The 13916-nt window shown below is 53.0% G+C and overlaps 1 protein-coding gene across 1 annotated transcript in view; it reads right to left on the bottom strand.

Moving 5' to 3' along the window:
* KSR2 (kinase suppressor of ras 2) overlaps window positions 1-13916 on the bottom strand; it is a gene marked incomplete at both ends in the record, with an annotated part of 76669 nt that overhangs the window by 54208 nt on the left and 8545 nt on the right. Inside the window, one exon of the mRNA XM_084217120.1 lies at window positions 6595-7093. Within this exon, the coding sequence (XP_084073246.1) occupies window positions 6595-7093 (499 nt within the window). The remainder of the gene's footprint in view (window positions 1-6594; window positions 7094-13916) is intronic.

Raw genomic sequence — 13916 nt, 5'->3', positions numbered from 1 at the left:
GCTTAAAGGATTAAATCTGAGGCACAGTCTAAGCAGGGGCTGCTGGTGGGGTGGGCATGGTGGAGAAGACCTCTGCTCCCAGGTTTTAGGAGGTCTGGGATTCAGTTTGTCACCTCTCTGCCCTCAGCTCCCAGGTTTTTGGAGGTCTGAGATTCAGTTTTTCACTTCTGTGCCCTCTGCTCCCAGGTTTTTGGAGGTCTGAGATTCAGTTTTTCACCTCTGGCCCTTCTGCTCCCAGGTTTTTGGAGGTCTGGGATTCAGTTTGTCACCTCCCTGCCCTCAGCTCCCAGGTTTTTGGAGGTCTAGAATTCAGTTTGTCACCTCCCTGCCCTTAGCTCCCAGGTTTTTGGAGATCTGAGATTCAGTTTTTCACCTCTGGCCCCTCTGCTCCCAGGTTTTTGGAGGTCTGGGATTCAATTTTTCACCTCTGGCCCCTCTGCTCCCAGGTTTTTGGAGGCCTGAGATTCAATTTTTCACCTCTGGCCCCTCTGCTCCCAGGTTTTTGGAGGTCTGGGATTCAGTTTGTCCCCTCTGGCCCCTCTGCTCCCAGGTTTTAGGAGGTCTGGGATTCAGTTTTTCACCGCTCTGCCCTCAGCTCCCAGGTTTAGGAGGCCTGAGATTCAATTTTTCACCTCTGGCCCTTCTGCTCTCAGGTTTAGGAGGTCTGGGATTCAGTTTGTCACCTCTCTGCCACGATGGCCCCAGCTGGGCAGTAGACTTGGCCAAGTGCCACAGGAAATATCCTGTTGTCAGGAATTTGTAATGTGGGATGGAGTAAAACAGCCCCAGGACAGAAAGTGTCCAAAGTTACAGTTGGAAATAATTCAAGGAAAGAGGAAAAGAAGAAGATGTGCTCTATCACCAGGTCAGATCTGACCTTCACATCTGACTTCACCCAGCCAGGAAACCCTCATCCCAGCCTGGAAAAATCCCATCAAAAACCCACCTTGGCACCAGCAGGGCAAAAGGGAAGGAAAGGAACCCTCAGAAGGCTTTGAACCACCAGGTTTTCCCACCAGGAAAACACCCACACCCAGAATGCCACTGCAGCAACACAGGATGAGGAGAATTCACGGAAAATTGAGCCAAAATCCAGCTGCCTGGAGCTGGAGGAGCCTTATCCCAGCCCAGACCTGACCTGGGAGCACCACAAAAATGCAGTGTCCCGTCCTGCCCAGCAGCTGGAGGAGCTCAGCACATCCCAGGGCCGGGTCGTGCTCCCACCTGACCTCTCCAGCTGCTTCCCTGAGCACCTTCCTCGGAGCTCATGGATCTGGCACAGCAGCCTGGAAAAAGGAGCCACAGCTGGGAGCTGGGGAGGGTTTGGGCTCAGCTGCCCTCCACAGGGATGAAGGGGGGTCAGGGGATGGGTCTGAGGAGGGGTCCAAGGATGAAGGATGGGTCTGAGGAGGGGTTCAAGGATGAAGGATGGGCTAAAAGATGAAGGGTGGGTCTAATAAGGGGTCCAAGGATGAAGGATGGGTCTAAGGACAAGCCTAAAAGACACAGGATGAGTCTGGGGAGGGGTCCAAGGTGAAGGATGGGTCTGAGGAGGGGTCCAAGGATGAAGGATGGGTCAAAGGACAGGCTTGAAAGACACAGGATGGGTCTGAGGAGGGGTCAGGGGATGAAGGATGGGTCTAAGGATGGGCCCAAAGATGAAGGATGGGCTAAAAGATGAAGGGTGGGTCTAATGAGGGGTCCAAGGATGAAGGATGGGTCTAAGGACAAGCCTAAAAGACAAAGGATGAGTCTAAGGAGGGCTTAGAGGAAGAAGGATGGGTCTGAGGAGGGGTCCAAGGATGAAGGATGGGTCTAAGGACTGGTCTGAAGGACAAAGGATGGGTCTGAGGACAGCTCAGAAGGGAGAAGGATGGGCTAAAAGACACAGGATGGGTCTGAGGAGGGGTCCAAGGATGAAGAACGGGCTAAAAGATGAAGGGTGGGTCTAATGAGGGGCCCAAGGATGAAGGATGGGTCTAAGGATGAGTCAAAGGACCAAGGGTGGGTCAAAGAAGGAAGGATTGATCAAAGGCTGGGTCTAATGAGGGGTCCAGGGATGAAGGACAGGCCTAAAGACGATTTTCACCCCAAATAGGGAAAGGATGAAGGATCTGTCTAAGGATGGGCCAAAGGACAAAGGATGGGTCTAACATGGGGTCCCAGGATGAAGGGGGGGTTCAAGGACAGGCCTAAAGATGAAGGATGGGTCTAAGGACGGGTCCAAGGATGGTGGATATGTCTAAGTACAAAGAAAAGGTCTAAGTACAAGGAAAAGGTCTGAGTATAGGTCAAAGAATAAAGGATGGGCCAAGGACAAAGGCCAGGTCTAATGTGGGGTCCAGAGATTAAGGATGGGCTCAAGGGCAGGTCTAAAGATGAAGGACGGGTCTAAAGATGGGTCCAAGGATGATGGGTGGGCCTAGGCAGAGCTCAAAGGATAAAGGATGGGCCAAAGACCAGGTCTAAAGAGGAGTCTAAGGATGAAGGATGGGTTCAAGGGGAGGCCTAAAGCTGGGCCAAAGGATTGGTCTAAGGGTGAAGTCCACCTGCTCCTTCCAAGGGTTAACAAGCCCTTAACGAGCTGGATTTCTGTTGCCCAGCTAATGGAATTCTGAGACCTCCCATTCCAAGTTTGTTTCTTCCCTGGCTGATGGATAATCATTAACTACCCATGAGAGACTCCAATGGCCCGTGGAATTCATGAGGTATTAAATGGGCATTATTTTATCAGCCACTCTCAATGTTTTGTTTCCGTTTGAGGACCTTTCCTGAGATGTTTATGGGCTGTGGATTTATGGAAGTCAGGGGATCTTTTCAGGAGTAATGTTCCGTACCTCGGAGTTACGGTCGACAGCTGGAGACTCCATGCGGGAAAATTGGAGGCTGGGAGCTCCAAAAAAATTAAAACAATCAGACTTAACCCCTGCCTCAGAAGGTCTTGGTACACAGAAATGATGGATTAAACACCAGGAATGAGATCCAAAACACAACATTCAGAGGAGTTTATGAGCTGTCATCGGGAATCAAGCAGTACAAGGCGGCCTTGCTCGGGAGGGGACCTGGTGGCCGCTGCTGCTGTCACAAATAAATGGTGCTGGTTTATTTTCTGTCGGTGCCAAGCTGGAAAAATCCGGGGGGAGCGGCCTCAGAACACCCTGAGGGTTCCACTCCATCAATCCCGACCCACAGCTCATGGGGAGGGAGATTTCTCCTCCTGCCAAAGCCACCCCTGGCTCCCCAGAGCTCGTTTGGCCCCATCCTGAGCTGGGGGGGAGATAAAGGGACCTGGGATAAGTGGCAGGACACAGGGAATGGCTCCCAGTGCCAGAGGACAGGGATGGATGGGAGATTGGGAATGAGGAATTGTTCCCTGGCACAGGGTGCCCAGAGCAGCTGTGGCTGCCCCTGCATCCCTGGCAGTGCCCAAGGCCAGGCTGGGCATTGGAGCTGGGAGCAGCCTGGGATGGTGGAAGGTGTCCCTGCCATGGCAGGGGTGGGATGGGATGGTCCTTAATGTCCCTTCCATTCCAAACCATTCCATAAATCAGCCTGAGGGACACCAACCTCCCTCCTGGGAGGGTCTCAGAAGGGTCCTTGTCGAGACCAGGCAGGATGGGGTTAAATCTCCACCCCAAATCACTCCAGGAGATCCCAACCAGCACTTGGGATCCCCAGGAGTGTCCTCAAACCCTCGGCTCTCCATGTCCAGCCCCTCCTTCCACGCTGGAACAGCACACAGCCCCAATCCAAAGCAACCCACGGGCCCAGGGGCACAACTAAAACCAGGAGGGGTTGATCAGGGAAGGTTCCAAATCCTCCTCCAGGGATGAGCTCCCTCCTGCAGGAGGCACAGAGGACTTGGACTTCAGGGACACTGTAAAAGTGTGGCATTAAAAAAAAAAACCATCCTCAAATTCCATGGCCATAAAATAACAATTAGCTGAGAAGAGCCAGAAAATATTTCAATTTTAATCCACTTTTTATCCGTGCCAGGCATTTTCCACCTCATCCAGGCTAATAAACAGCTTCCACTCCAGCAGGGCTGTGCTGGAAAAAAAAGAGGGGAAAAAAGAAGAAGCTGCCTCTTTAATGCACTAATTACAATCCCGAACCACTAATGGGATTAGCAGGCAGGATTTAGTGGTTGTCTCCTGCAAAATCATTAAGTGCCATTAGAGAAAATGAAGTTCCCTGCTTCTCCAAGAGGTTTGCAGGAATCCGGATCCAACCCGGCGCAGCAGCCCCTGGAGCGCAGCGGGGCCCTGTCAATATTGGCTCTTCCCTTGATTAATTCCCTAATCAGGAGCTGAGATTGCCCAGCACCACTGGGAAGGGAGCGCTGGAGGCACTGGGAGAACTGGTTGCAGTCAGGCAAAGGAATCATGGAATGGGTTGGGTTGGGTTGGAAGGGACCTTAAAGCTCGTCCAGTGCCACCCCTGCCATGCCAGGGACACCTCCCACTGTCCCAGGGTGCTCCAAACCCCATCCAACCTGGCCTGGGACATTCCAGGGATCCAGCCACAGCTGCTCTGGGCACCCTGTGCCAGGACAGGTGGAGAGTGATGAAGGCAGAGGGGACATCACTGCGTGTTCGTGTCACCCCGTGTGACATTTCCATCTGCACGCCCTTCCCTGTTCCTTCCCTTTGCAGGGAATTCCAGGCACCCCCTCCCCACCCTGAGGAATCAGTGGCCAGAAGGTTTCGTGGTGTCCAGCTCCAGGTCAGGGTGACCACGAGGGCTGGAAGGTGTCCCTGCCCTTGGAAGGACATGAGCTTTAACCCTTTCCAGCCCAAACCTCCATCCCTGCGATCCCTGCCTGACTCCATCCAGCTTTCCCAGCCTCTCCAGCGCTCCCTCCCTGGTGCTGCCCGGCAATTTCAGCTCAGGATCATCGGGGAACACCCAGAGACCAACGCAGGGATCAAAGAGGAGAAGCTCTGCCCTCGGTGAGACCCTCTCCAGCGGAGGGCAGAGCACGGATTGGGGCTGGAATGTCGAGAAAAGCGGGAAGAGGGAGAGGCGGCTCCGCGGGAAGGCGGGGATGCTCCTGGGGACCGAACAAAGCCAACACTTCTCCAGTGCCTAAGCACGAGGGCGAGGGTGGCCTTCCAGGAGGCATTTCCAGCTGAAATGGCTTTGTTCCCAAAGCTAAAAGCCTTTGGAGAACAAAAATTCCCAGCTCGGGGGGAAAAGGAGGGTGGATGATCACCCTCACCCCGCACAGGGACGGCTGACACAGCGCGGGGGAGAAGTGACACCGCTGTGCCGAGGCCACCAGACACTTCTGCCACCCCCAGACCCACCCTGGCTCCCTCTGCCCAACAAGGGAAGCTCCAGGTCAGGCACCGGGAGCCCCTCGGGGGATTTAACCCTTCCGTGTCCCAGCTGGAGCTGCCCGAACACCGCAGATAGCCCGGAGGGTCTGTGCTGTGCCAGGGCACCCGTGCTCCCCCCAGAGCCCTCAGGGGACTCTTCCCAGGATTCTGGCACGGCCTTTTTATCCTCAAGAACCCCGAATTTGGGGATGAAAAGAGCAGTTTGTCCTGGGATCCTGCTTCGGACCAGCTCCATCCCGAAACACCCCCAGGGAGAGCAGGTGATGTCCCAAAGTGGCCACGAGGCCCCTCTGCCACCCCATGCCACGGCTGGAGAAAGGTTTTCCGAGCAGGGCCACCGAAAGGGGAGGAAAGGGATGGGGAGGGGATGTAGGGATGCCAGGGAATCCTTTCCCGGCACAGCAGCAGCCTCTGCCGGCAGCGGAGCCGCAGAGCAGGAGCCGCGGGATGGATGCGGCAGAGCCTGAATGGGAAAGATCCCGGGGGGTCTCCAGAACACAAACTGTCCTCTCCATGAGGATTTATAAATCCATATGTCCACTTCCCAGCAGGAAGGTGATTATTCCCACGTCTCTCCGGCGTGCACTCCCTCCCCCACTCAGTCCTCACGGCCATTCCTGTGCTGGAAAACCCAGCCCTCCTATGCCAGCCAGCAATCCTGGAGCCCCTGGGTGCTCCCATCCACCCCAAAACGAGATCCCGGGGCAGCAGAGCACCATCCCACAAGATCTCCGCTCCTCATCCACCCCAAAATGAGATCCCGGGGGAGCAGAACCCCATCCTACAAGATCCCCACTCCCCATCCACCCCAAAACGAGATCCCGGGGGAGCAGAACCCCATCCCACAACATCTCTGCTCCCCATCCACCCCAAAATGAGATCCCAGGGCAGCAGAACCCCATCCCACAGCATCCCCGCTCCCCATCCACCCCAAAATGAGATCCCGGGGCAGCAGATCCGACATCATCCCACAGCATCCCCGCTCCCCATCCACCCCAAAATGAGATCCCGGGGCAGCAGATCCGACACCATCCCACAGCATCCCCGCTCCCCATCCACCCCAAAATGAGATCCCGGGGCAGCAGATCCGACACCATCCCACAGCATCCCCGCTGCAAGGAGCTGCAAAAAGGAATTTCCACACGAAACCTCCAAACAAGACCCATTATTTAGGGATAAACGTCCTTTTCCCAAGGCGCCGGGATGAGCTTTACCCCTCCCGACACGCACCGGCCCCGGGGGCACCACTTACTTGGGGGTGTGCGCCTCATCCACGCGGTGCCCCAGCTGGAACTCGTGGGATTTGCTCCGGTGCAGCGCCGTGAAGCCCGGGATGAGGTGGATCAGCTTCCGCGACGAGGGCGGGGGGGTCCCGGGGGGCTTCAGTTTGTTCCTGCGGCGCACGGGGGGGGTCCCCGGCGGGGTCATGGTGGTGACGATGTTGGGGGTGCGCGGGGGGGTGTGCGCGGCGTGCCGCTGCCGGGGCGACGGCGGCAGGGAGCGGTGGCCGGACTCCAGCGGCGGGCACAGCCCCGGGTGGCCCTCCACGGTCAGGCGGTCCACGTGCGTGTACACGGGGCCGTGGGACGAGCCGGCGTGGCAGTGGTGCTGCCCGCACTTGGGCTGCGCTTTGGGGCTCGGGTGCGTCCTGCCCCAGGGTGCCGGCTCGGCGGGGCAGCCGGGGCTGTTCTCCTTGCCCGGCTCCGTGCTCGGCCACTGGATGGTCCAGTCCTGCTTGGAGAGGCTCCCGCCTGGAGAGGGCACAGAGAAACGGCCATGCGGTGCGGCAGAGGGGGGGATTCCCCGAGCGGCCCCGGAGGGGGTCAAGGTGCCATCCCCGCGGGGGATGGGGCTGGGAGCAGCCTGGGATGGTGGGAGGTGTCCTTGCCCATGGAATGGGGTGATCCTAAAGGTTCCTTCCAACCCAACTGTTCCGTGGGTGATTCGATGCTGGCAATGCACCCCAGCAAGAAGCTCCTCTGTGTTACAGGATCTTGGAATGGTTTGGGTGGGAAAGGGCCTTAAGGATCATCTCATCCCACCCCTGCCATGGCAGGGACACCTTCCATTGTCCCAGGCTGCTCCCAGCCCCAGTGTCCAGCCTGGCCTTGGGCACTGCCAGGGATCCAGGGGCAGCCACAGCTGTGTTGGGAATTCCATCCCAGCCTCTCCCCACCCTGCCAGGGAACAATTCCTCATTCCCAATATCCCATCCATCCCTGCCCTCTGGCAGTGGGAGCCATTCCCTGTGTCCTGTCCCTCCAGCCCTTGTCCCCAGTCCCTCTCCAGCTCTCCTGGAGCCCCTTCAGGCCCTGCAAGGGGCTCTGAGCTCTCCCTGGAGCACCCCCAGCTCTCCCAGCCTGGCTCCAGAGCAGAGGGATGGGTGGCCTGAAGACCACAGAGATTCCCACAGGACCATCCAGTGCCACCCCTGCCATGGCAGGGACACCTCCCACTGTCCCAGGCTGCTCCCAGCCCCAATGTTCAACCTTGGACATTCCAGGGATCCAGGGGCAGCCCCAGCCACTCTGGAGATCCCACTGGAGCCTCACCACTCCAGGAGAGGCATTTCCAGGGCTGGAGGTGTCCCCACGTGTCCCCAGCATCACCCCAAACGCTGGCACTGGGGTGGTGACACCCCAGACTGATGCCCCACCTCCCTCCCATAATGAGGGTGCTGTAATTAACACAGGCTCCTCTCCACTGCTAATTACCCATCACCACCAGGAGCCCAGCAGCGCCTCTGGAGCATCCCAGGGACGATCCAGGTGGAATTTGGTCCTTGACCCCAGCTCGAGGCCTTTTGATGGCCCCCACCAAGGAAAACCCAAATCTCCTCATTTTGGATCCTCTCCCTTCACTCCAGGTTTTTCTTGGGAACGTTCCAGTTCAAGCTCCAGAGGAAAAGGAGAGGCTTGGGAAATGAAAGATTTGGGCTGAAAAAAAGCTTGGAGCCAAGGGGTGGAGGATGGGGCATGAGGAGTTTGCTGGAGTCATTTTCTGGGAGCAGAACAGCAAAATAAATGATAAAAAAGGCCAAAGTAATTGTAAAATATGAAAAACTTAACAGGAAAAAAATTCCAAATAATTGCAAAATATTTTTTAAATAACAATAAACAATTCCTAAATAATTGTAAAATATTAAAACATGTATCAACAGAAGAATAAAAATAATATTAAAAATTAAAATGAGTTCATTATAATGAATAAAAAATTAAACAAAATAATACTAAATAATTTTTTAGAAATTAAAATGCATTACTTAGAAAAAATATAATTAAAATAAGAATTAAAAGGTTTGAACTTAATATTAACCGAAAATAAATATATGTCAAAATAAATAAAGTAAAAATCATCATTAAAAACTCTAAAAAACAAAGCAAGTTAATTAGAATGAATAAGAAGTACAAAGAAATGAAAAGTAAGAAGTAAAAATGTTATAGATTAAAATTAATTAGAACAGATAAGAAATTAAAAGAAATAAAAACTATCAATGCTTAAAAATAAAATAATTCATTAGAACGATGAATAAATAAAAATAAATTAAACTAAAAGTAAGAATAATAAACATATTCGCAAAAAAGAAATCTGAAAAATATCAGCTATGCAAATCACCTCACGCCTATGCAAATCCTGCTCCTCCCATTGGCCGCTTCCCTCGCCTTGATTTGCATAACGCCGAGGCGGCCCGGCGCTAATTAGCGGCGTTAATGAAGATGGGGTGAGGATCACCCTGCGCCCCAGCGATGCTCCCGGGAATAAAAACCAACCCCGGTCCGGACTGAAAACAACCGGGAAAAGCCGGGAGAGCGCAAATCCAGCCGGGAAGGCGGCAGGGAGCGAGATGGGATCAGCTCAAAGCGGGAATGCGCTTAAGAGGGGAAAAAAACCAACAGAAATATCCCAAAGCTCCTCGGGCTCCAAAGCCTGTTAGAGCCGGGAGGATTCCGCTCCCTCCCCGCGCTCCCGCCGCTGCTGCTGCTCCGATTCCCGCCGGGAAAGGGAGGGAAAGTCCCGTCCCTTCTGCCCCGTCTGTCCCCAGACTGGCCGCCTGATCGCTCCCCAAAACTTCCTTGGTTTGTGTGGGTCCCAAATATTATGTATTATAATATATTATTTAATAATCTATTTTAATATAGATTATTTATTTATTATTAGATATTAGAATATACAGTATTTCTTTAATATATTATTGATATATATTTTGTTATTTATTAATATATTATTTATCTATTATCTAGGAATATAGTTATTATATTAAGAATATAAATGTTATATATTATATAATTATATATATGAACACATATATAATATATAATATGTAATATATAATATATAATATATAATATATACTATATTATATATAGTATATAGTATATAATATATAGTATATAATATATAGTATATAATAGTGTATTAGATATTAGATATAGTATGTTATATATTAGATATGTAATGTATAATATATTTATTATATAGTATATATTATAATATATGCCATATATAATATATAGTGTATAATATATCTATATAATATAGAATATCTATATATAGATAATATAATAGATATTATATATATTAGATATTAGATATTAGGTAATATGTATAATATATATTATATAGTATAGATAATATAATAGATATTTTATATAATTTTATCAATATGATAAATTATGATATAATATAGGATAATATAGTATAATATTTATTTAATAAATATTTTTATTAAATACTTAAGTATTTAATAAATATATTATTATTTATTAAATATTTCTATTTAATAAAATATTAAATATTTATATTATTTTTTGGGTGTCAGCCACAGCCACCCCCCAATCCCAGGGGCCCCCTCTCCTGTGCCTGTGGATGCTCCCTTTGGGTGAATTCGGCTCCATGAATCCCCTCAGATCCCTCTCTCTGCCGCATTTCAGCAGAGAAACTTCTCTCAAACCTCTCCATTAAAAACCAACAGGAAAACAAACTCCTGGGAATAGGAGGCAGCGCTGGGATGCAGCTCATGGATCCAGAGGTGGGAAAATTCCACCTGTCCCAAAGGACAAACAGCAAGGTTTGCTTTGTTTTCCTAACAAGGGAAGGCCGGGAATCATTCCCACGGGAGCTGGAGAGGCAGCCCTGCTGCTCCTGGGGATGCTCCCAGTGCTCCTTCCCTTCCCAAGAGCTGCTCCAAGCTGGTTGGGATTGGGCTCTGGAACCCCCAGCTTGGCAGCACGGGGATATCAGGGAGGTGAACCCTTCCCTCCTGCCCAGCACAGCTCCCAGATTCCCTCCAGTCCGGGATTTTCCTGCTTTTCCCTCGCTGCTCCCGACCCTGCCTGACCCCGCGCTGTCCCCAGGGGCTGATCAAGATTCCATTCCAGCTCGTTTTTCCCGCTGGGACGCTTAAAAACCCGCACACATCCCCCGGCAGTCACAGCCCATCGACTCCTCCGGCCCGCAGCTCCCCTCTATTCACACTTTTAATATTCAATTAATCCCGCCCCGAGATCAAACCCCCAAACCAAACCCCGCTGCCCAGGCTCCCAGGAAAACCCGATCCAGCCTTGTTAACCCCTCAGAGCAGGGGGGGGAGCGTGGGTTTGCCACACTCTGATTTAGGGGATGCTCCGGGGTGTCGCTGTGATATTTGATGGAAAATCCCTTCGCCAGGATTTCTTCTTCTGGGAAGTTTCAGCTTCTCTCTGTTTTGCTGCTTTAATTTGTGATTTAAAGAATTGTTTACCCAGCGTGTGAATTGGTTTTAATTAGTGACCAATCACCATCAGCTGTGTCGGATTCTCTGAGTTTGTCACGGGTTTTTATTGTCGGTTCTTGTTTCTTTTTTCTTTAGTATAGTTTCAGTATATCATTTCTTTTAATATAATAAATCAGCCTTCTGAGAACTTGGACTCAAATTCTCATCTCTCACCTCGTCCTGGGGACCCTCACAACACCACAAAACCACCGGGGTTGTCCCTGCTGCCCCAGGATGCTCAGCTCGGGAAGCGCCTCCTTTTCCAAGCCCATCCCGACCAAATCCACCTCCCTGAAACAGCCTCCAGCTCCCTGCCCAGGCAGGGGCGGCCTGGGAAGATAAAGGCTCCTAATTAACGACTCAATAAATAAAGATGGGTGGGAAAGGTTAATCCTGAGCCTCATTCCTGCTTTTTGAGTACAAATCTTGGCGTGGCGGAATTCCTGCCAAGGAATTCCAGCTCTCAAGGAGGATGCAACTTGTTCATTGATTACATTTTTTAGGATGAGGACAATGTGTTGGTTCACAAGGAGACAAAATGCAGCTAAAATACAGATTAAAAGGTGCTGGTTCAGGTGAGGCTCCTTTGGGGGGCTGTCATATCCTAATGGATCTAAAATCCCAGCACTGCGGCCAAAGAGCATCGCTGATGTCCTGGGATGCTTTTCCATCCCCATCCTAAAAACTGCCAGAGAACTCAGGGCTGGCCAATTTCACTGTCATGGAGCCAGCCAGCAGCTCCAAATCCCTGGAATCCAGTGGATGGATGGATGGATGGATGGATGGATGGATGGATGGATGGATGGATGGATGGATGGATGGATGGATGGATAAAAGCAGCACAGCACCCCCTTAGTGCACCCCAAAGCCACAACGCCATCACTGCTCCATCCCCAACAGCCCAGGGACATTCCAGCAGTGCTGCTCTGCCCATCCCAACCCCACATCCCACCAAAACACGCTGCCTGGACTGCAGGGAATCTGGGGCTGGGTGGGATGGTCGGCTCCCACTGCCCACCCTCAGCCCAAGGCACCCAGGGAGCATCCTGCCCTTCCCTGCCCAGAAATCCCACTGTTCCCAACTCCCTGCTGGCAGGAGAGGGGCAGGGACTCTGCTCCTGCTCTCCCAGGGGATGGAAAGAGGGGGAATTCCTGGGATGGAGCCGGTTGCTTGGCAGAGGCAGGGAACAGGGAGCCCATCTGGCATCGCAAGCGGAGCTTCCCACACCCAAATCCTCGAGAAATTCGGGGAGATTTGGTCTCCTCCACTGCCTGGGAGCTCCTGCTCCCCTCAGGGCTTTGCCTGTCACCTCCCTGTCCCCAAGGTTGTGTCTCTCCAGCTGGCATTTCCAAGGATCCTGATCCAGCTCTGGCAGAGCAGGAGTGGCCACAGCAGCGTCCCAGCGATGCCAGAGGGACAGAGCAGCCAGAGCAGTGGGGGATGGATGGAGTTAAATGGGAAAGACAAACACTCCCTGCCTGGCTGGCTCTCTCCTGCCAGGACCCAATGGACCACCAGGAATGCTGGCAGCCCCATCAGCTGCCCCATTAGGGAGCAAATGGAGGAGCAGCATCCCACAGAGCTCTGGTACTTCCACCTCCTCCTCCTCCTCCAGCTGAAAAACTCCAGAGGAACCAGAGAAACTTCCTGCAGCTGCCCAGCCAAAGGCCAGGGCGGATTTTCCAAAGCAGGGAATTCCCTGGGCCGAGAGGGCAGAGGAGAGAGTGGGATTTGTTTGGAGCAGCTTTAAAAGTCAGAGGTGTTTGAACAAAGAGCAGCCGAGAGCCTTCCCGGGGCACCCAGGGAGGCACGGCCGCCCTTGCTCAAATAGCAGGGAGACCTGACGGAAATGCCGAGGGGAAGGGAGGCAGGAGCTGGGTTTAGGGAGCTGGAGTGGGGGGGATGCTCCCCAGGGAATGGCAGGCTGAGCTCAGACAGCCCCACCTCGCCCCAGTGCCACTGTCCCCAGCACGGGGTGGCACTGCCACTCTGTGCCACGTGGGAAGCCTGGAGAGGATCCAGAACTGGTGGATGTGGCCTGGGTCTCTCCAGGCTGGAGCTGAGATCCCTCTCTGGGACATTCCATGCTCTGGGGACCCCCAAAGCTTGAAACTGTGTCCCCTGCTGTCCCCGAGGGCTGCTCCACACCTGCAAAGCCCAGCAGGGCTCATTCCCAGACTCCCAAAGCCTGGGGTGCAGCTGTGTTGGAGGAGCCACTCCAGAGGGGACAGGAGCCAGGCAGAGGGGTCTGGGGTCCCCAAATCATGGGGGTTTGCTGCTGTCCCAGAGTCACCCCCTGTGCTGGCAGTGACCTTCCCGAGCTGGCACCACAGCATCGGTTCTGTGCTGCCATCCGTGGGGATGGGCTGTGCCAGAGGGGCTGGGGCGTGTCCAGGGAAGGGGACGGAGCTGGGAAGGGGCTGGAGCCCCAGGAGAGGCTGAGGGAGCTGGGAAGGGGCTCAGCCTGGAGCAAAGGAGGCTCAGGGGGGACCTTGTGGCTCTGCACAGCTCCTGACAGGAGGGGACAGCCGGGGGGGTCGGACTGTGCTCCAGGGAACAGGGACAGGAGGAGAGGGAACGGCCTCAGGCTGGGCCAGGGCAGGCTCAGGGGGGATTTTGGGAACATTTCTTCATGGAAAGAGCTGCCCAGCCCTGGCACAGCTGCCCCGGGCAGTGCGGGAGTCCCCATCCCTGCAGTTATTTAGCATCCATGTGGATGTGGCACCTGGGGACATGGGGCAGTGCTGGCCTTGGCAGTGCTGGGGAATGGCTGGACTCGCTCCTAATGGATTTTTTCCAACGCGAACGGCTCTGTTGTGAC

This window comes from Fringilla coelebs (genome assembly GCF_963513975.1).
Source record: "Fringilla coelebs genome assembly, chromosome: 17".
NCBI lineage: Eukaryota > Metazoa > Chordata > Aves > Passeriformes > Fringillidae > Fringilla > Fringilla coelebs.
This window is presented reverse-complemented; position numbering and strand designations above follow the sequence as displayed.